The 24,777-nt window shown below is 35.8% G+C and overlaps 1 protein-coding gene across 3 annotated transcripts in view; it reads right to left on the bottom strand.

Moving 5' to 3' along the window:
* Window positions 1-24,777, bottom strand: part of Invadolysin (leishmanolysin-like peptidase, invadolysin) — an 89,373-nt gene that overhangs the window by 24,569 nt on the left and 40,027 nt on the right. For all 3 annotated transcript variants that reach the window (XM_086911752.1, XM_086911751.1, XM_086911750.1), the window contains one exon: window positions 8,915-9,015. In XM_086911752.1, the coding sequence (XP_086767878.1) occupies window positions 8,915-9,015 (101 nt within the window). The remainder of the gene's footprint in view (window positions 1-8,914; window positions 9,016-24,777) is intronic.

The raw sequence follows: 24,777 nt of genomic DNA on the forward strand, positions 1-24,777 counted from the left end.
AGCCGAGTTTGGATCTCGCCTAACTTTTAAATCCGTTGAATCCGATCCAATGCTCTTTCGTACGAGCCGATTTCGCGTCCGTCCCTTTTTTCGAGTTATTATTTATTCGTAAAACGATTCGTAAAACGAGCGAATAACATCGCGTCTCTTATATTACTTTCCGCAATGTCTTGTAAAAAATGTTCTAAATCGTCGCGATCGAACCTATTTTTTTTTTTTTTTCATCCTAATTTTGTTTCTTCTTCGTATAGATATAGAGATACGCGTAATTTTTCTATCGCTTTTGAATAATCGGACATCGATGTTCTCTCGATGTAATTTTCGTGCGGATGAATTACGGAAGTGATAATTATACGACGTGGAATAGGACATTTGTCCACGCACGTCGGTGGCAGTAGCGCGTTGAAACATCGCGTTGCGATAATGATGAGATCGTAATTCGGAGAACGATAGCGGTCGATACGGTGTATCTGTCGAAGGGCCAGGGAGCCGAAAACAGTGTCACTCGTTTCATCGCGAATGCAAACGTATATGCGTGGAGTAAATTGAGAGATCAATTAAGCGCGATGAGGCTTCGATGAATAGGAGGGTAAACGAGATCGTGCGTAATGTGTATTATTGGAATTCGCGCATCCGCCAAAATTAAGCGGGATGCGATAAGTATGCAAAACTGTGATTAATTCGAAACTCGTCAATAGAAATTATATTATTGAAGAATGCGCGATCGAATGAAAAAATATTCTTATCGATAAAATTGCAAAATTGTGCTCCCCTCCCTTTTCATTTTTCCATCGTAATTTTCGATAATTCTCGACCAAACTTTCCATTTCAATTTCCAAACAACGAGAATCGATGATTGCCTCTTGTAACGTATCTCGTAACCGTAAAAATGGAAGAAAGTCGTTATACGTCGAATATACGTAGATATAAGTTAAATTGGATATTTCGCAGGAAAATCCGCATATTCACGGAATGTCCAATGAATCAGGAATTCGGTAGTGATTTATAACTATACGAGGATAGAGGCAATGCGAACGATGCGCGAGTCTCGTGGGGCTAAGAGTAGACCATAAACCTTGCGGTATACTGCAACTTTACGGACGTTATGCACAAATCTATCACGATCAACGGATTTCCGGGGACGTTTAGAAGCGATCGCTTGTTCGGTTTCCCAACCTTACCCTACCACACTTGATATACGTATATTTACAACTTGTATGCCGATAATCTTTCTCCCACATTTCTCTATACTTGTACGAAACTTGTCATCCTTCGATAATCCCGATTCTTGGGTACTATCGATGCGGTAAGATTAGTTTTGCCGTCTAAAGTATATAAATAATATAATAATTTATATCGCCGATATGTAATTTATTTTGATAATAAAACAAAAAGCGATAAATATCGAATATTTGAACGTGCATGTACGATAAATAGAACAACGTGTATTGGCACGAAGCGTTGTAGAAGAGAGAGAGAGAGAGAGAGAGAGAGAGAGAGAGAGAGAGAAAAGAGAGTCGACAGAGAAGAGAATTTAACAAATGGAAAACGGAAAAAGCGTCTGAACTATGCGAGATGTACTCGTCCACCAAAGAGGGGTACCGCGTCGTCCCTTTCACATGGTTGCATTCGACTGCAGGTGTAGCACCAGACACTTTAATTCTGGAGAGTGCATCATTTGCATCCTGGACGAGCGACCACGTCTCGAGAATCACCAACCGGAATCAAATACGAATAAAAATAAAGCATCATCGTATAAGCCGAAGAGCGTTTATCAAGATTAACGAGAACGTATTCTTTCTTCTTCGTTTTATTAATCGCAATTTTATTTTCGTCCTGATACATTACGTAACGACGTCAAATTTGTTGTTATTTACCGTTGAATTATTTACCGAGAGATTAATGTTTAAACGTTTGATAAACACGTTTGGACACGTATTATGCACGCGAGACGAAGTTTAAACGTGATCGATGATCAACGATCGAGGAATCTGCACTTTTCGTATCATAAAAATATCGAATGCGACGATGCGCCTCGTACGTGGATCGAAAAATTAAAGAAAAGCTGAAATTTTTCTCATCCTTTCGAATCTTTTACGGTCCAAAATTTGTTCTATCCAAGAGTAGATACGAGTAGTGAAACGACGAATAAACATTCGAACGAAATAAGTATTCGCGGTTATTATAATCCGTCTAACCCGTGTTATCCGTGTTCTATGTAATTTATGGTATGTGATTTTTGAACAAGAATTAATCCATATATATTTTCCATATCGAAGATTTCTATCGTACACATATATGTATAAGCATAAAACGCGATATTACGTGAAATAATAATAATAAAAAGAAAAAGTATCGCAACAAATAGCAAGATATCGCAAAATTTTTCATAAATGTTAATTTTACACGGAAATCGCGCGGGAACGAACTGTCGCGCGTACACATACATTGTCGTTGAAGTTGGTGATTTAATTAATTACCAGCAAAAAATGTTTTCACGTAGTACAGAAACTCATTAGCAGAGCAATTCGTGAAGGGGCGTGTATCCGCTTGAGTTTGCGAGCTCTCCGGAAAACAATAACTCTGATTTATTTCACGGTAAAAATATCCGCCGTTAGGGAGGCCGCACCTACAACCAACTTTTCCACCCACTACCATTCTTAATTTGCATTTTAATATTTGATCCGACGACGATAAACTACGTTAAAATTTATTCCTTTAATTAACTGTGCCAATCGGCACGGAAAACATTATTATTTAAGCGTTTACGTAACGTAAAATTTGTTTGTATGGAAGAAGGTGGTTATTCGTTTCGAAACGATATCATCGACGAAGAATATCGAAGCGTGAGAGAAATAAAGATTCGCAACGTTGGAAATTTTCCAACGTGCAATCCTATTGGGTGTTTACCAAACGTTTGAATCTTCCTTCGCTCGAATCTATTTGATTCTGGTTGTTCAAAGTCTAAAGAACAAATATATATATATACATATACGAGGAGGAAGTTTCCCGAATTCGTGACGCGTTTCTGAAAACGAGCGAGTAATTTACACAGAGTCGAGGCCTGTTACGAGTCTATTCATCCTTGATACAGATTTCACGGTCGATCGGGAAATGGCGTTTAAAGCAAACGTGGAGCGAAATGCAATTTGTCCACTTATCTCGATGTCGGAAGAAGTTAGCGGCACGTTAACGTACTCGAGTGAATATTTAGCAGCAGCGTGTGTGTATACGTAGGGGGGTAGATAGATAGAGACGTGGATGGTAGAAATAGGGCCGATTTTGGCGCAGGTGTCCGTAACGACGATCCCGCTCGCTCGATTCGTCTCTCTCGAAGCGAACGGTCACCGTCCTCGTTCCTTTCAAACTTGCGTGATTTTTACACGCATATATAAATTCTGACCGAACGAACGGTTGCTCGCGCGCGATATTGTACGCATTAATTTGAAGCGCGACACGTGCATGTTGCGCCGCGTTTCCCCGTCCACGGTTAACATTAAAAAGGATCAAGGGACGTTGATCGATGCTTATCCATTATCGACATTTATCGCGTGAAACCGAGGGTACGTCGTTTCTATATCTGTCAAAATACGAATGGAATCAAAAAAAGGAAAACTTTGCAATGTATATACGATTGCTATAATCGTATAATAAATATAATTACGCGAAATCGTAATTATTATCGATTAGAATCGTTACGTAATCAAAGTTGAACGATGGTCGAATAAAAGTATATTGTTTCGTTTATAATTTTGAATATTTTTTTTTTTTTTCCATCTATGCTTGCCTGGTAGCGATGATAATAATAGCATATCGGAGACGTTACTTTTGCTTTCGTAATTCTTAACACCCGACTGCACTTTCTAGGCCAAGTAGGTGAAAGTAAATATGTTGCAAAAGTCAAGTTGAATAGCATGAGAATCGGTTGCCGCGCGATCAACTGTAATACGATTCTCGCGTAATACTCTTTGTCTTCGATTATAACGAAACGTTCGTTTCGATTAGAAATGTGATCGAGATTTTGCGATTTTGAATGGATCATTCTTAAACGTATCATCTTTGTTTATCGATTGGAAAAAATATATTATATTATATCGATTATTGACAACGACAACGAGTTTCGAACAAATTTCAGAAATATACCTCGTCGATAATTTATTTGATCGATTTCCGTTAAACTATGAAAATATGTTACGATGTTTCTGTACGATGCGAACCGATTTATTTCGTTTTTAGTTGCAAAGCGTGTTTATACGTACCGGATGGATAAAACGAGGAATTAATCAAAAACAGCTGGAAATGAGCCGGATTAATTACGATAATTAACGAGGTTCGAATGTCGATTCATGCGTGATTGCAATATCGAACGACACTGTTAATGAGTTTTAATGAAAAATAAAAATAATCGATCGCACAATCTATTGTGGATAAACGTAAATAATACTCTGTAGTCCACGTGGATTTTAAATCGTATGTATACGAATAAGAATTTTTTTTTACCCGCGAATAAGCAATTTTTATCTTATCGATCGAATACGCGAGAAAATAAATATTTCAACCGCTTTGATAAGTAAAGAATACAAATTTGTGTCTTGCTGCGAGATTATTTTTCTAATGTTCTAGACTACTAGATGAAAGAAAATTTAAAAAAGTCGAGATGAGTATGCGAAGAATGGGGGAAGAACGTAACGTTTTGCTTGGCCATGAATGGTGGATAAGAAGAAATATGATATATATTGATCTTTGCAAAGATAATTTTAAATTTTAATCGACTGAATAATAATCGACGATCAATAATAATCAGACTACGAGATATTTCCATCCCGTGCATCAGGAATCGTATCTCTAATAATAATGCAATCGAATTTTCGAATATCGAAAATTATAATTAATAACATAATTTGAAAGATTATATCTATCACGGGTTAAATTTTCTTTCTCTGTAATATCATTTTCTTTAAAAATATCACAATATTTAAAGAACGAGTTACGAGATAAAACGATTATCAAAGTTCGTTATGAAGTTTAACGGGAAAGGTGGTAAGCATTGCTTAAAAAAGCAATATCAAAGTTTGGTTCATTAACGACGCGGAAAACGTTCAAGTTGGTTTCAAGGAGTAAAAAAAAAAAAAAAAGAGTTATGAGTAGTTTGAAAAGTAGTGCAATTTTTACAGATTTCAGCTCTATTTTCGATCGAAAGGAATTTCATTTACCAAATATTCGTCGTTTCGAATTCAAAAAAGAAAAGAAAAAAAAGAAAAAATATATATATATACTATATCTATATAGATAGATAGATCGATTTTATCTATAGATACATATGTATATGATATTGGAATTGCTTTAAATTTGTCATTAGCAGTGAAAATTTGAGAATTTCGCGAAGAAGAAACGTTGAAACGATTCTAGCAACTAGGATACGCGATATAATGCATTACAGTTCGGAACAGTGGGAAACATGTGCGATGTAATTAACAGTGCCGATAAGCACATATGAATATTATGGTTAATTTACGATCGCGGAGTACAGGCGGTGAATTTACGAGATGCCGCTCGGGGGCATTCCAACCCAAACTGTACTCTCGCACTGTATATCTACGTATACCATTGCGCGAGGATAAACATTGACCGAAACGAAGGCTAGAGAGGTAGAAATGGTAGACGGGTAGGCGGCAGCAGAGGGTTAGAAGAGAGTGTGCGTAGTCTGGTGAAAAGCGAGAGAAACCATGGTCGAATGGTAGAATTTACACGCGCGAATGTAAACGGCCAATTAGGACGGTCCTTTGACGAGACGAGAGGAAATGGTACGCGTGTGTTTTCGTCGCCAAGGCTTAGGAGGAGGAAAGGCTCTGTCTTCGAAAAATGTCAATATTTTACAAACCATCGCTCTCCATCCTCTCTATCTCCACTCTCTTTATTTATTTCGCTTCGGAACTATCTATCTAAAAACTTGACGGAAAACTGTCAATTTTGATTAATTATCAGAATTGACGAATGCGCATACGAGATTATACGAGATTAGAAATCCATTAAACTCATTTCGATTAATTAACGTATAACCGAACTCGAGGATCGATTAAATAAAGATTCAACTCGCAGAGCAGAGATAAGATAAGTTTTAAATCAATTTCGACGTGTAATTAATAAGATGTTCGTAAAGATACATCTATCGCGTAATTTTCTTTCAAATTCGATCAAATTCTATTAAAAAAAAAAAAAAAAAGTTTAAACCGTTACAACTTCGGACTATCGTACTTCTCGACAATACAAGTTTCGATCAACGAATGAACGACTATTAGAACTGCGAAATTATAAATTATTTTAATTTACGTTTACCGTGTCTTTGTTGCTTATTCGTTCGTATTGCATTGTTGCATCATTCTGCTCGTATCTCGCCTCACTCTCGACATATCCCAAGTTTCGGACAAATGGTGGATTCTGGTGAAAAAGTAACATAGCACTTGGAGGGAAAAACGTGGCTCTTCTCCGTACTGTGCGTAACGTATGGACACTGATTCTTTATAACTTGGCAATCGATCGAGATATCGGGATGAAACGAGAAGAGAATTAAACGGTACAGTTTTTTCTATTTATTATATTAAAGTCGGTTTTTAGAACAAATTTTTAATTTCTTCTTATTTCGCGATTTCTACGCGAAAAGTCCAAGTGATTGATTTGTAACTTGGAACGATCGATTCTCGTTGTCGTCGATATAAGTTATAGCGATAAAATTATCCGTAAAAATATGCAATTTAATATGCAATATGACTTTGATTTACCGATGAAATCCGTGAAAATGACGAATACGTCTTTGACGCATGATTCGTTAGGGTGGATCAACGATAAGATGTTACGCGATTCTCTCGTCGAGGTATTGCTCATATTAAATTAACATTGGATAATTGGAACTCGTGAAAGGAAAGACCAAATCGAAAATGAAAATGAATAGTTTGATCAACGCGCATACGATTGACGCATAGAATCTTGCATGATTGACACGAATGAAAACAATGATTATCGTATTTTATTTTTGATCTATATGAGCGAATATCGTGAAAAAAGGGAATCAAATGTTACGATTTTTTTTTAAAAAAAAGCGTATGTAATAAATATTTTAAAAATTCAAAACTAGCCGATAGAGATTTCGATCTTTGCCTATTTCCTTTATTCCGCGTTCTCGATATCAAGGGATCAAGGAGTGAGAGACGCATGGCCAGAGCGAGTAACGTACTTACGTATCATTACCTTTTCCTTACACCGTGAAAGATAATTTTCACGCGATTGCGTCGAAACTTTGAGAATATCTCTCACGGGAGATCATTTACTACGATGTTTAATGGCACACACGGAACTCGAGACCACTAGTACGCTCGCAAAATGACTTGAATTTCGGCCTCGAATAATATATCCATGATGAAATTGGAACAACGATTTATTAAAAGATCGATAATTGGAAAAATTTAACGCAATATATTTCGTTTTTATCGTATCGCAATGGGATTAGGATGAATCGAAAGAAAGAAAGTTCTTTCGAAAGATGAAATATCTTTATCCCCATTTTCGTTCTTAATCAGAAATCTCTTACTTGTTATAGCTTCTACGAAATATCAAAGATGATCCACGGATATTGATATCTACGCGTAGCTACCTATTCTGATCAGCTACAAACATTTGGCGTAGATCCATTCCAACGAAACAGTAGACCTTTTTCAAATATCGTGGACGGTCACGGGTGAATTGCAAATTGAATAAAGGTACGTCGTCGGTTGTGAACCGAACCTACACATGCAGACAGTGGTTCATCTGGCGCATATCCAAGTTTTTCGGTCCTCGACGGAAATTTTAACGCTTTCTATTCGATTGACAACCATTGCCGATCTCCCGGGAGAGAGAGAGAGAGAGAGAGAGAGAGAGAGAGAGAGAGAGAGACGAGATCCACGATATCGATAAATTCGATCGTATCGGTTAATTTTCTCCTTTTTCCTTTCTCTCTCTCTCTCTCTATTTATTTTTGGAATACAACCGACGCGGGATTAATTATCGGTAACGAGAAAATGCGATTAATTACCAACAACAGTTTTTGGATGAACAACTGGAACGAAAATTCCGTTTCGTTCATAGAAAATTGAGCGCAAAAATTTCCCGAATCAACTTGAAATATCCATATATATCCATAACCGAATCGGTGAAAGCATCGTTTTACTAATATTTCATAAACTTCCCATGTTTTTTCTCGTGTTTTCGCTTTTGAAAGCAAAAGCGGAAAAATTACTCGTTTCGATTATCTCGATCTTCAAAATTTTCGAAATCAAAAAACGATTAAATTTACTATAAAAATAATAACTCGAATTCGTGTTTTCGAATATTCGATCTTAGTATAATCGGTTTTCGATTAACTTTGGTTTAACGGTCCTACACTCTCGACTACACTCACTCTACGCTCCTGTACTACGCTCTCGTATACGCGAACAGGATGAATGCACGGATAGAAACTAGTCATGGAACACTACTCGGAAAGTTTAGGTTGGCGTTATGGTAGTATTTAACAATCCCGAAGTTAAAAGTTAGTTTGTCGTGACTCGTGACGAAGCAAACCGCATCTTACGCAGCGCGCGCGCGTTCTGTTCATGACGTTAATTGTCAAAAAATTTTACCCGAGAATTTTCTCAATCGTTTATTCATTTTCTCCTTCGTCTTATCGTTCCTTAAAAATGATTTTTATCTTATGATCATAGTACAATATAGTCTAATATCTTGTTATTCGTTATATGCGCACCGAATAATTATTACATCGCGACTCGATCATTATTACACGCGTATATACGTACGTCGTTAGAGACTTTGATTCGTATCGTTCGTCAATTCTCATCCTTAGGCGATACGTTACACGATATAATCGAAAATATCGACTTACCTGTAAACGCTTTCGTCGTACGACAACAGGATTCTAACCGGTTGACTGATACTACGTTTTCTTACTTCATGTGCTGGTTCTATGTGAACACCGTGAATAACCTACAAAAATAAAGAATACGCATATGTATATTTATTATATATACCGTGAACATAACATATGAAACACGATCGCGCGTGATTAAAATGTTTTACCTGCGATTCTTTATTCCCATCGCATCGACGATACGTTTGTTTCGATATTGGTACAACTATAGCTGCGAAAATTTTGACGAATTTTGCTTCGATAACGATTTAATTCAAGATATATTCACGGTTGGTTATTATCATTACACGGGCGCGCATTGGTTACTCGATAAAGCGCACGCGATAAGAAGAGAAATTAGGAGAAGCGTCAAAGTTTGACAATTAAGAGAATAGTAGAGAATATGCGGTAGAGCGGTTGGCTCTAAGTTAGGATGGTATAAGACGCTGCATCCCGTTCCTCTTCACCTTGGACCTTCGATCTAACCTTCATGGTCCTGTGCCCCCTTGGGTAGTAAAGTTAATGCCTGTCCTATCCTCTCAAGATATCGCATTATCGTTAAGAAGCTTTCCGCGCAGGTCATAAACTCTCCGCGAGTATAAAACTAGATCGGATTAAAACTTAATGCGGATCCTCGCATAATTGCATTCCTAGCAAACTCCTTTCTCGTGACGATGAAACCAACCAACCCTGTTACGCGATATTTCATACATTGATGTATTGGCTCGCTTTAGGCTATCGGATTACGAGCGAAACAAGGAAAGCGGAAACGAGTAAGTATTTGCCTATTGGCACGTAAATGTTAAATTATTAAAAATATTTCTAACATACCGTGAATTTTCGCGTTATTTAAAAAAAAAAAAAAAAAAAAGAAAATAAAAATTTCCTCCTTTCGTGTCGCGTTAAGGTTTGGACACTTTTTTTAGTTTAATCGAAGAGACATCAAACTGGAATCACTTTTTTTTTCCATCCGCGGAATCTATCGGCGGATAGCTTCCAATACATACCTATCTATTGCGTGTTCGTTAACGAGAAAGAGCGAATGGATAATAAAGGGATCACTGGGAAACTGGACAGGTACTGAAAACTACACGATCTCCGTGGTAACCGACTAGTATTTTGGTTTATCTCGCGATATATAGCGCTATCTGGAATGAAACATCGTAGAAACTTTTGCGTGTTGTTTGAAAAATATTTACAAATTTTTACAATTATGCGAGCAAAAATTGTACGCATCATCCGTTTCTTCGTATCGGTTTTCAATTATTTTATGCGAGATGTAAACGTTATGATTGTAGTAGTAAAAAAAAAAAAAAAAAAAAAAGAAAAAGAAAACGAGCGACTATTCGAATACCTATGAAACGAACAAACTTCCGTTTTCATTTCGATATTCGTATATAAAGATAACGATGAATATTAATAGAACAATTTAATTAACTTTGATACGCGAGATAAGAAGAGATTCGAAGGATCGATTTTTCCGGCACAAGAGGTAAACGAAGGTAATGTTGCGGTGTTTCTATTCGAGCGGAACGGAAGATTGGCCCATGGAGTATACCGTAAGCGTGGAGGAAAGAGGAAGAACGGTAGACGATGGTCGCATCATCCCCATGCTGCGTCCTGCCACATACATGCCACTGCGCTAACGTTCAAGTGCATTTACCGTGTACACGATTCTAGCGGGCGATCAAAGCTTGTCTCCTCGGTCTCTCCTCCAGCTTTGTGCCACGCGTACGTGCCCGTGGAACAAACCTTGGACCCAAGTAGCGCACGGCAAACTCAACGTGCTACGTAATGCATACATACGAATACATTGCCAGAAACGTAGGTACGATAGTTGCACGACTACGTATGCGCGTGTATATATATATATATATATATTATAGGTGTACATAAGTGGGAGAAGATCCGTTGTATCGCTGTCAGTGACACGCGAGCTTCGAGGTAAAAGCATTCCTGTGCAAGGCGTTCTTGTAGAGTCACGGCTTGTCTCGGAGCTTACGCTCCGACGAATTCTCCTTGATCGGGAGTAACAAGCTTGTCGCGGAACGCTATCTCACGTATTGACTTTATATTTCTACTCCCGTAGAAAGGGGAAGCAAATTTATCGGTTCAATTTTCACACCGGATAATCACTTTTCTTTTCTTTTCTTTTCTTTTTTTTTTTTTTTTTTTTTTTTAAGAAAATAATTAAAATATAAAGAATGCACAGAAGAAACATAAAGAAAAGACGGTGAAGAGGTATAGGTAAAATTTAACTCCGTTAAATCGAATGCGCGTCGAGTGATTCAAATTTATTATAGGATTTTTGACTTATATCTCTAAAATATCTCTAACTGCAAATTATAGAAAATAACGTAATATATGCATATTAACGAATCGTTGCATCGCGATCCCTTTATGTATTCGATTAAAATTGTTTTCGTCTAATCTACGTTAATCCTCAAAAAATAACCACGCTAATCGAGAATCGGTCAAAGTTAAATACGAATGTTTATTGAAAAAAATTGGAAATGTAAAATAACGCGTGATTGGCTCGTTACAACGATGTAAACGAGCCTGATTAACCTGTCATTTCATCCTTGGACAACCTCATAATTCATTCATTATGTATAACCGTAATCCTCTTAGCTTCCTCTCTATACGCGATAGGGAAGGACTATGGAATTAGGCTTCTAAGCCAAATTGGCATCTTCAAAGTGGCGAAGATTACGTTGCCAGTTTCAAAGTGTATTTCCCTTTACAACAATTTCGACGACGATTTATTTGCAATGTAAAGGAATTCGTACGCGAAACAATTTAATTTTACGATTAAATAACACGGTGATTCCCTCCTCCTCGAAACGATCATTTCTTTCCCGTAATCGCATGCATATGAGCGACGTATAAACTTTGGTAAACTTTTAAAACGACGATTTCGTTTGGTCAAAAAGAGGAAAAATCGATTCGATTTCTTTAAAAATATATTCACCTTGAACTTGAAGCTCGAGCGACACTCGAGCATAAATAGGATTAAAAGAAGCACGGCAAAAATTCTAGAAACTTGAAATTCGAAGAAGAGTTTACACGATCATTGCATCGCCCGCCATAGATATAATATCGCCAATCCTTTTCTTCCAAAATCGAATCCACACGGAAAGTTTTTCGTATCTGCGCGAGTTTGCGATGCGTCGATAAGTCTTTTCGTGGTCGATTGGCGTGGTTCGCCGTTTGTATGAATTATGCGACAATCGGTTTGTCCGGAGTACGATAAAAAAGAGAAAAAATCTATTATTTCAAAATTCTCGTTCAAAGGCGAGAATAACGCGACTCGTTAAAGTACGATTCGCTTCGTTTCAAATCTATCTTTATCGGATTACGCTTTCGATGGATTGATTGTTCGATCGAAAATTCTTATTTCGAAGAAAAACCTAAATAAAATCTGTATAGCGAAATAACGTATATACGATAATTAAAACGAGCGATTAGAAATTTGGGAAAAACTTAATTTTTTACACGTAGATACGTACAAGTAAAATGATACGCGAGTTTGACATCGAGTTTAACATCGTACATATTCGCAACTTGAGAGGATTCGGAAAGGTCTGCTACGAATAAATAACCGTGATTCTTACGAAGTACGACGGAAATGTGCACTCTACATCTACCAACATTTATGGATCGGAATTTGTTCGCGTCTGTGAAGGGATTCGAGGTGGTAACTGCAAGTTATCGACTACGAGATTACGGAAGATGATGGATCGAGGAAGCGTAAACGGGTGTTTCTTACGTTTCGAACTCGAGCCGTAAGAATGCCGTACATTTACCGAATTATTATTTATCGGTACGTGTATCGTTGATAAAATTTCTTGCATTCGTGCAACGAAGTAGAAACTAGATAAATTTCAAGTCGGTACGTTATTGCGACGAATTTGGTGCGAGAAGCGTGGAAACGTACATGTTATGCAAATTGCTTCGATTTATACCGTATCTGGAGACTGTTGTTTGGCCAGGTTAGCGACTGTTAGCCAGATTGGAGAGAGAGAGGTTCAGGAGCTGGCGAACGTGCCTGAGCATCGATTGCCACGCTTTGCGGCATACGACTCGTAGCATGGAACCCAATGATCTGCGACTGTTGCTGCCACCTGTACAACCTCCTACATATCAACTCCAATATATATATATATATATGTGTGTGTGTGCCGAGTTCTTTCTTTCTTTCAATCTTAACGTCGTAAACTTGCGTTTAATATCGTAAGCTTTGGAACGGATACAATGACGAATGAATCGCATAGTTACTCGCTCAACTAACTTCAAAGATGAATCACGATGTAAAATAACTGTTTAATTCTGTTTAATTTCGTTTAAATCGTTACCGTTTACTCGTTATCGTATTTACAGGTGTATTTGTACGAGAGATCGATGAAACGAACGCATACATTTCCATATATCGAACTGGTATTAAATTATTCGCTTTATCGCTTCGATGTCATTCTTTTCCTTCGATCGCACAATAATGGTAACCTTTGTCGCTTAACTACGTTATTTTTTACATTATATGCCGTCGTTCGGCTCTGCTCGATCGATTTAACACGCAACGAGTTGTAAACTCGAGAGTCGTAGTTTACTCGTATCGTAAGTACTTTCGAACGAAAAATATTGCTCGCTAAATGTGATTGATCGAGGAGTAAAAAGTCGAGGGACAAGATGTTTTACTTACGTACGGTATTTAACCGAGCAACAATCGAACGCGTATTTGCGATAGATTGACGATGCGAAAGATAGATTTCTGCGTTAGAAAAATTGATGGAAAGAAAAAGAAGCATCATTTGAAATGGATATTAGTCGTTTGCCGCGAAAGAATTTGCAGCAAACATCCGCCGCGAAGGCAATAACGGAAGAGATCGTCGATCATTCGAGATGACGCGCGCTATCATTGCTTCTCGTCCAATAATCTCAACATTCGCCTGTTTCCTCGCTGTTCGAAAACAAGTTGGCAAAGATTAATTGGACGAGCATCAACGGTGAAATATCTGGAAAGAAGTAAAGGAATCATCCTATCTTCTTCGTTCCCGATGACACGTAAAAGTAAAGAATTGGATTCCTTCGAGACAAAAATCTGGATATATTCCTGGGGATATTTATTCAGATCCTATTGATCGCTTATTCTCGATATTTTTATCCATCGATGCTCGATACCGAAGCGATTCTCCGCCCTTGTAATTTCCCTCCACGAATAACAGTATCGATCGGAGAAGCGCGCGTGAAATCAAAGTTGGACGGATTTTTTGAAGAGAAATTGTTAACGGGAGATCATTTAACATTGGAAAAACCTCAAAACTGTTTTTCGATGTAACGAGGGGTATTGGAGGAGGAGGGTAGCATCGAAGTCTGATCGCGTAGAACGCGCGTTCTCCTCGGATGCATATTTCACTACGTTGACAGATTTATCGTAGGCACGGTTATCCGAGCGTGCCAGCTTCTTCTTTTATTTTATCATTTGTACCATCGTGCTTGTTTTTGTTTCATTTGTCTCTCAAGATCCCATAGCTTCGGTTGTCAGTAGCACGCTGCTCGAAAGACGGATGGGAAGCTTGTTCCATTATTAAACTGCATGCTGAATCGATATCCGAACAACACTCCTATTAAGACCATGAAATTTCTTCCGCGATCGATTCCTTCGCGATCGATCGAAATATAAATAATTAACGTTTTTTTTTCTTTTATTCTTAAACGTTATTTTTAATTGTAATTTATATTTTTAAGCATAGTACTCTTAAAATTGCACGTGTTGCGTAGACAAAAATAATGCGAAGTGTAATAGGTATAATATTTTTGTCGATAGGAAGAGCTAGTTTTGTATAATCCTATTTAAAATCGTATACGTTAATATGTAAAATGTGCGCATCAGCGTATAATTTCGTATAGAATTTCAATACTCCAACGTTCAGTTTCATTTATGCGAAACAATTAATATCAACTAAAATTAAATACATAATTTATAAATGTATATCACAACGCGATATCGTTATTCTAACAAATATTAATCATGCTCGTCATAGCAATCGAAGCGTATGTTTCACGAATGAATTATGCAACCGCATACCACGGCACGCCAAATTTATGCGGTTAGTATTTAAGAACTTAATAATTAATAAATATAGAAGGAAATACGCGTTGATTATAATTAAGAAGAAAGCGAAATATACCATAAGACGTGGTGTATATAAATATTTCTCTTCTTTAATTTTTCCTCGAGAAAAAATATTACTACAATACGGACGAACATACTCTCTCTAATCGAGAAAAGAGAAAGGGATGATTGAAATAGTTTTCTTTTTTCTTTTTTTTTCTTTTTTTTTTTTTTTTCGAAATCTATGCTTTTCGAACGATATACCTACGTAATAATATCGCACGATGTAAACGCACATACGATCATAGAGATTATTTTGAAAACGCTATTCGATGATAATTATATCGTTTTGCGAATGAGAATTAACACGTGTAACGTCGAATAAACCGGTAATATCTAATAATATTCATATTTGATAAGAGAAACGATAACAATAATAATTTAATTACGCTATATAATTCTCATTTTGCTCGATTAAACTCTCTGCCAAACTCTCACTTTGTAATTCTATCGGATAAACTCTCTAAAACTTTGATTCTAGATTGTCCGCTTTCAGTTTCTTGCTCGCAACACAGTCCGTGCGCGTACTTTCCACCATCGTTTATCCTCGCGTACATCCCTATTTATCCCTCTTTCCCTCGCTTTTCTCTAATATATATATATATATATATCGAATAAACGCGTGTTTATTACTCGACCAATTTTCAAATTCGATTTTCTCGAAAATCAAAGTCTCGGAACGATCAAAATTTTATCCCAATTATATTATTTCTCAACTGTATCCTATATCGATTAACTTTTAGGGGATTTTCCAATTCCCTTCGTTTTTAAGGGAAATTTAAATTTATAAATTGTGTAAATCGTTTTGAAACAAGCTGTAATATTTTGGATCGAGATCCTTCTCTTCCTTTCAACGTTTCTTCAACGTTTCGTTCAACGTTATGGAGAAAAAACGTTGCGTTCGAGTTTTAGCCGAGAAGATAAGACCGAGCACGGTTTTTATTGGAAGGAAAATCGAAAGGGTGTGCGACGATAAATTGCCCCTTTCGATGACGGGATTATTCGACACGGTGATAATATGTGACGACATTGTGGGGATGCGATAGATAGGAAATGATATAGAAGCGGAAGAGAAAGTTGGAAAAGAGAAAGGGATGCGTTTTTATGCCCCTTTGTTACGGCGATCAGCCACGCACGAAAGGACGACGGGGGTAAACCGAATATCTAGCTTTCATCCCTTTCCTACGTTGTTTCGCGACGCAGCTTGCCACGTGAAATCCCGCTTTAATTACTTTTCCAGGAAACAAAAAGCTCTCGGATATATACTTTACGCCAAGAAGATTGAATTTTAACGCGCAACCCAAGAAACTTGGTTAAATCCAATTCGAATGAAAACCAGTCGAGCAAACTTTCCTGGCGAACGCTCTTCCCGTCCTATCTACGAATTCGATCAAAATTCCGACAAAATTTAATCCTTTCCTCCTCTCATACATAATATATACGTGTTCGATCGTTTCGAATTATTCTTTCAAACAGGTATCTCTTTATTTTTACGTCGTGGGTGTTATTTCGCTTTAAATACGCGTACGAACGAATGGAAAGTAAGAATGAAAGGGAAGTAAGATGGTAGATAATAGATATCGTCGTAGATGTATGAGATAAGCGCGGGGGATTCTCTCGAATCGCTGAAGGGGATTTCGACCGGATCGAGACACGACGACGAGAGTACGAATCTACTCTAATTGTCCGAGGGACATTTATTTATCAATCGCGTTAAGTAAATACTATTTGCGGAATACGAAGCGTAACGCGTCACACGTAATTATACGCGTATTATTTTTCAATTTGCCAAGCTTTTCGATTCCGTCTCTTTAAAAGCGCCGCGATTCAAAATTTCCGATCTATATTTCCGTGAAAACGAGCGACATCGGACGAGCGACAAAACGGAACGACACAGCTCAATCATAGGAATCAATCGGTCGTGGAACGTGTCACGAGTCGACACGAGCTGTTCCCATGTTTAGTCGCAACTCGTCACCTCTTTGTATTCGATCTAAAAACTTTGTTCCACGTTGGCATAAGTTGAAACGTTCCACAAACTATACGTCTGTATATTGTCTATCCCGTGAGAGAAATCGATCGGAACTTTTTAATCTAATTACCGAATAATAATTTGTATTTCGTTACGTAAAAATTGCTATTTTGGAGTTCTATTTACCTTTGAACTCGAACAAATTTGAATTATAATAAGGAACAAGACGGGGAGATAGATAATTTGAAACTGAAATTTGCGATGCAAGAACGAGGTTTCAACTTTGTAATAATACGTGTCTATTTCAGATCGGTTAATTATAGAATAGGCGAAAATTTGTCCTCGATTCTTCTCTCCGCGTAACGTAATATTCGATCGATTGTGGCCAGAAAAATGGATTTAGCTGACATTGGCATTAATTATTTATATTATACATTGTAACGAAACGTCAACCAACGTCAACCAACGTTTTAACTTGAAATTGGGAGATTATTATTCGTCATCCTATCTATTAACTTTGAAAAATCTGTCGGTGGAACAACGATAATAAATGTACGAAGGATTTCGATTTATAAATAGTATACGTAAAAAATTGTGCACTCGCTGTTGATAAAATCGGTTAACGTTGTTTCAAAGATTTTCCAACGCGAAAAAACGAATGACGAAGACGCGTCTACTATTGATCGACGTTGGAATAATCTCGCACGATATCGTAAAAATAAAATGATTTTTTAAAAGAGAGAGAGAAAAGAGATTTAGAAGAGGAGAAGAAATAAAGGTAGAAAAGGAAGAGTTGAAAACGTTAAGTCAAATCGGACCGCAACTACGAGCGTTAGCGGAGGGAATTTAGCAGGAAATGGAAAAAGCTTGGAACGCTCGAATCCTCTCGCAGCTCGATGCAAAAGTTTCGAATACCGGGCGAAGGAAAATGAATATTACCGGCGGACGAAAGGCTTACTGTTCGGACAATTGTTGGTTCGCGAGCATAATTTCAAAGCATTCGAAACGCAAATGAATCCCTCCCTTTGTACATCCGTTAGAGCTTTCTTTCCATTCACCGCCGATAACAATTTAAACGCAACTTTTTGAATTCCATTATGAATAATTTCAAAGAAGAAGCGTTTCAAGATCGGAGATCAAAGCGTTAATTATAACGTAGAATATATCGTATTTTGCGTTTATCCCTGGTCGGTTAACGGATAAAGTGCATCGTTAAATGCTTAAAATTAAAACGTAAGATGATCATTTTTAATTTTTTTCGCGCTCGAATATTTTTGTCCTTTTATTAAATGCTTGTTAAAATTATTGTGTAAAAATTATTATTTATCATTATTATTATATATAGATTACGAAGTAATCTAATGCGATCGTAAAATGCGATATTAAAAATTGAACTTTTTTTTTATACGCGTATATAATTTTCCGCGTGTGGGTATCCGTTTAATTTCAAAATTAAAAAAATATTACCGCGCAATGAAACGCAACCAAAATCTTTCTCCAATATGTGATATATCGTGTAACGAAAACTAAGTTTTATCGGATACACGCGGTATATAGGTATGGAAAATATAAATTATAAATTACGAAATACGAGATAATTAGCAACTCGATAAAGAGCTGTTTGTGAATTTGAAAAACGTTAAAATGATAAAATTATTCTTCGTATCGATACGTGGAACGTTTCGTTAATTTTAACGCTTGAAATAAAAGGTAATTTTGAGCGATATCTTTTAATTACGCCAATTTTTTTCCAAAGAATTAGAAAAGTGCTGTGCAACCCGATAAATAACCAATCAAGTTAGCTGTATTCGTTGATCCCTTGATACGAGTAAAGCGTGACTTCTTCGGGCTTATGCAAATATTCGAAACTGCGAGCGTGGACGAAATTCTCGTAGATTATGAGGGGGAGGCGGGATCGTGCTGAGACAGGACGATATTTGTACGTTACACGGAAGAAGGGTGAAACGATCAACGCCATTCCATGACCCTTGTACTCGTAAACCTATGAACTCCTTCCTCATCCTACACCATTTCGATTTCTCGAGATTATTTCATAATTGTCGGATAAATATGATTTTTTTTAAATGAAAAATACCAGGGAAAGATGTTTCTCTTCTGTTCATCGCCATCGACTCGAGAGAACGATTATCGCGTATTGGTCGAAACGCGGTGTTTTTCATCGATTACGCGTTAGATACGTTTATATAAATATAATGTCAACCAATGAAATCCATTGTCTCTGTTGAGAATGCCGGCAGGATAGTCTTCGTGCTGGAAACTCGGAAATTACGGATTACTATAAATTTGACGTGCATGTGTGCTTTCAACGTTCTACGCTACTTAACTGTTGACGTATATCGTAAAGCTGAAGTTGCGTAATGGAAATGAACAGGTTCGTTAGCCGCCTAGTCATCTGAGACTCTCTTCCCGAACGTGTTTCGCGATGAAAACGACCGTCCACCGAGGTATCGATGGAGCGAAAAGCTATCGCTTTTCTTCTTCTAATTCCTTTTTTCGATTTTGTAAAATCAAATATATTTGTGATATAAAACTTAGCAAGCAAGGGCAAAATAAGAAAAGAAAGAAAGAAAGAAAGATAAGTTGAGAAAACGATGATCAAAGCGAGAATTGGCACTGTTATAGGGGAAAAAATCGATAAATATGCGATTGAAAACGATATATAAAATGCATCGAATTTAATCTTAATAGAAGAAAATATAATATTTCGTGTTTCGATATGTAATAATAAGTAAAGTGTTGAAAAAAAATTTTTTTTGTAAAATTAGAGCAATTAGAATTTCTTCCTCGAGGCGAATATTCCATAGGATATCCGAATATCAATATTTAAACGTTAAATACCTCTTACGTCTCCAAGTTTCTCATCGCATTTAACTAAAACTTATTAAAGACTATAAGTAGACGTCAATTTCAAAAGTGGAGAGAACAAGTTTGTGCAAGATTGTTAAAATAAGAACTCGGAACGTAAGAGAATGAAAATTTATTAAAAATTCCTGCAGTTAATTGTTCGTAACGCGATCTATAATCCGATGCGTGAATGCGAAATATACTTTTACTTCGTTACGATACTTATTTACCGAAATATATATATATATATAATTGGAAAAAAAAAAACACGGGACGTGAGAAGTAATATGGATAATATGGGAAATGGATGAGATACGAATATATAGTAAAGGTTTGCGGCGTGTCAGAGGCATATAAGGATCAACTTAGGTCGAACCGCTAACGGTTTTCAAATATACGCTTGCTCCACCGAGAGTCAAAATGTGGTTACTAACTGTGGTTGAACGGTCAGTCAAACTTCCGGCTACGAAATTCGGCAAATATTCGAGAGGCTTGGACTACCTCTCGGCAAGCCAATTACACTGGATACTTGACGATAACGATCGAAATCGGTCCTACGTTCAAACTTTTCCAACGGTTCATTATTCACGGTGTTAATTGCCATTAACGTTTTAAATTCTTATTTATCTATCGTGCGATCGTCCATCCTCGATAAGCGTGAAACGAGGTTTACGAGAAATCGATATACGTGTCGTTAATACGATAGAATAAATGCGCAAACACAGATATTATTAGAACATTTTGTTCATTTTTTATTTTGTTTATCATCGATATTTAAAGGGATTCGAACGAAATTATCTGGCGTCTTAGATGTTTACATTTCCGCGCGTACACCGTGACTGGCGAATTTCAAATTGTGGTGGAATGATCGATGAATGCGACGATACAGTTTGATGCAAATGACAATCTACGTAGCGTTGGTACTTGATGTGACGTATGCAGATGAGCAAGGGAATGACTTTGACGAATGAGCAAGCGGAAAACATCGAGCTAGATGATGACATCGCAAAATTGATTGCTCTAATTATTATTATTATTATTATTATTAATGTATAAACATACAAATAAATGTACTTTTTCCCATTTTCAGAATGCAAAAACAGGAAATAAGAACTGTTGAAAAAGCTTTCAAAGTATTCTTTTGAATTCAGGTTGAAAAGAGATCAGAAGGAACAGAAGAGATCATTCGCGTGGAAAATTTTAAGATAGCTAAATGAAATTTTTTGTTCAGAATTAATATAATTGCATAGATATATACTTTAAATTGAATCCTTCGAAATGATTTCACGATAAGTTTAATTTGTTCTAAACGTTTTCCAAAGAAATTCTGTTCCTTTTCTAAAGAATAAAGAATAATATCGTTGCTCGATCGATCGCTCGTTGTTTTTTTCTTTTCACGTCTTGTTCGAGAACAAATCGAATAGGAAATAATATATGTGTATATCTGATCCGCAATAAGCATATATCTTACGTAATAAACGATCTAGCGATCATAAATATTTCGTAGAAAGATCGAAACCTCGATCAATTCGATAATTCTAATATGAAGAGATATCATCAAGTAAAATAAAATGAATATGATCCGTCGTTCGTAATCCATAATCAATGATGATTAATCGATGATGATTAATAGCTTTATAGAAACGTGATTATACGACGCGATGACTTATCGTTATCAACGTTAATATCAACGTAAACTGCATGTTGACAGAGGAAATATAAAGGATCACGTAACGATAGTTTTGCAACGTATAAATCAAAAGAATCGCATCTCTGCTCTTCTCGAATCGTTGCACGGTCGATACGCAACCAAGTTCTACAAACGTGTGAAATAACGAAATTTGTAAAAGTAACACAAGGTTCTCTTTTCGACATTCAACTTTTTCCCCTCCGGCGTATCTACGTTAATTAAATTAATATAGTTTTTTAACGAGCTGTATATTTATTTTATGAAATACTTTCAACAATAGCAGTGGAAGCAGAATTTGTCGAAACAATAAAGGCATCTATCAAACATCACCATCTTTCGATTGTAACGTTCGCGTAATACAGTAGAAAATATATTCAGGAACAAATGCATGGAATGAATATAATATAAAAGTAAAAAAAAAAAAAAAAAAAAAAAAAAAAGATATTTGAAAATCGCGCTTACAAAATGAAATAAAAGAGCTATTATTTCTCATCATCAATATTATCGAAGTCGAATATTTTTATTAAACGAGGATTTTGAAACGACTCGTTTTATCAATTCGAATGTAGGTATTTGTATACGCAAAATGGTATCGTTGGTAGAAAGCGAATTATTCATCGTGATGCGATCGACCACGTTTCTCTTTTAAACGAACAAATGCATTGTAACGAAAGAAAAAATTTGTAGACGAGATTTGTAGAAGAGAAGAGAAAATAGCAGGTGACGTATACGTATGGATCGATGCGACGCTTTCAATTTTTTATATCGCGAAGCAAACGTATGTGCGACTTTAACAAACTTTCTTTTATAAATACATATTTAAATATGTATGGAGAAGAATCTTAGGAGATCATTCTTTCTTAACAAAATCATTGATGATTGTGATTTTGCTCGTTATTGCTTAAATAGGAAAAACAAAGATCGAAGAATGAAAAATTTGCAAATATCGTCACTTTGGACAATCAATTGTTGGTGAAAGATTAATGTCATTTCGGAATCGTTCGATTTTTCGCGTTTAAACCACAGATATTGAACGAATAATTTGCCTGCTGTCATGTTGGTCGAATGATTTGATCAACTATTGCTATCTTCTTCGTTTTTTTTTTTCACTTGTCTTTTCCTCGTCGCGCTTTTCTCTTTCAACAATGGAGAAGAAATCACTAGTCAAAATCGATCAACTTTTATCAATGTAAATCTTTGGAGAAAAATCGAACAAGATGATAGGTTCGAAAAAATACACAAATATAGGAGATATATAGGATAGAACTGAATTTTTTCAGATAGAATTGTTTTTTTTTTTTTTAAATAAACACTCGTAGTTTAAAAAAAATTTTTAAATTTCCGTTATTGAAATATATATATATATATATATATTTTTTATTTTTATTTACAATAAGATAAAACTGATATATTTGATTTTGTAACTTTCTTCATTTGTACTTTATTCTTTTTATTATAGCAGGCAAAAAAAAAAAAAAAAAAAAGGAATGACATGGGAAAAGTTGCGAAAGAATATGGAATGGCAAAATCTGTTTTACGTGCAAAATTTACAGGGGAAACTTGAGAAAAAAGGATGGAAAAATCAATTCTAACGAGCGAAGAAAAAGATCGTTTATTTTTGAAGGGAGATCCAGAAATATCAAAAAAAAGAAACGTCAAAATGATATATCGAACATCAGTCGTTGAACAAAAATTAGAGAATGTAATTTTTAGAAATGGAATCGTATTTAAAATTTATAATATCTTAAAAAGATCAAAAAGTGTATATTTAACGATAATGAAACTCGGATTCACCTCTTTTCTAAAAGAAGATCGAGAAAAGATTTTTATGATATTTTATTTCAAGAAAAGAAGAGGAAATATTAACTCTTCTTTGTACATTTGCTATATTTATCATCAATTTGTTAATATATATATTTTCATAAAAGAGAACTTTCCAACTTTTATGGAAGTTTAATTCTTTTATTTCTTTTTTTCCTAATTACGTTAATGAAATTTATACGATACGAAGATAAGAGTGGTACAGAAACGCGTACGAGAAAAGAACGAGAACGTGTAAATAAATCATGATAACTTTTGGAAAAAATGGAAAACTTTTCAAAATTAAATTTTACATAAAAATAAAATTTGGGAAACATTCCGATATTATACGTATATTTGTATTCGATACGTTTTCCGTTAGACAAATAAACCGATATTTCGAAAACAGTACGAATATAGTAGATAAAACCGTGCAATGCGGAATAGGATGCACAGGCGAACAAATATGCTACAACAAGATTTTATAATCAAAATTTATATGAAACTTGAATTCTGTACGCAAAAGTGAAGTTATTGATAAAACGAAACAAAATGCGAATAATTCATTACTGACATTTTTTTTTACGTACGAAAAATAAAATTGAACGAAATAACTAAAAGTATTTTTGCAAAATACCGAATTGCAGTTTACGAAGCGGCGATGGTACGATATAAATTTTAATTTCTGTATTGAAATTAAAAGGAGTGAAAAGGAAAAGAGACGCGATTTTAGTTGCAAATCGACGAATACATTTCATTCTTCGCTTAAATAAGTAAGTAATAAACTTTAACGCTGAGTTATGAAAATAAATGGTATTATGATGCGAAATACATATCGAAGAAAAATGATTTTAAACGCGCGAGTGTTTGATAAAATTGCTTCCTTTTAAATTTAAATTTATAAAAAATAATTCGATCGAAGGTAATAAATAGTGTGTAAATTAACGAACAAAGACTGTCAATAAAATAAATAAAAGGGTAAATTGGAAAATCTTTATATCGTATACATAAAATGAAATTATATATAATATGAAATCGTTTTACAGAAAAAGAAAAAAAAAAAAAAAAAAAAAGATCGCTCGTGTAACTTTGCACGTACATTTTCTTTATTCGCGATGAACGTTCGATTCAATTTTCGTAGTTTCCTTTATCGTCGAAAAGCAATTTTCCTCGAGAGTAAACGGAATAGACGGTATTGCTCGTAAATTTCATAAATCGAACAAGAAGGACAAAGACGAGGAACGGAGACTGATATCGTACTCCTAAGAGACTGGTATCCCGTTCAAGTTTATCACCAGGATGCACGACAGGAGGGTCAGATTTAGCAGCAAGTAGTCCCA

This window comes from Apis florea, unplaced genomic scaffold (assembly GCF_048593485.1).
Source record: "Apis florea isolate Af1SG1 unplaced genomic scaffold, ASM4859348v1 contig_3367_pilon, whole genome shotgun sequence".
NCBI classification, from domain to species: domain Eukaryota; kingdom Metazoa; phylum Arthropoda; class Insecta; order Hymenoptera; family Apidae; genus Apis; species Apis florea.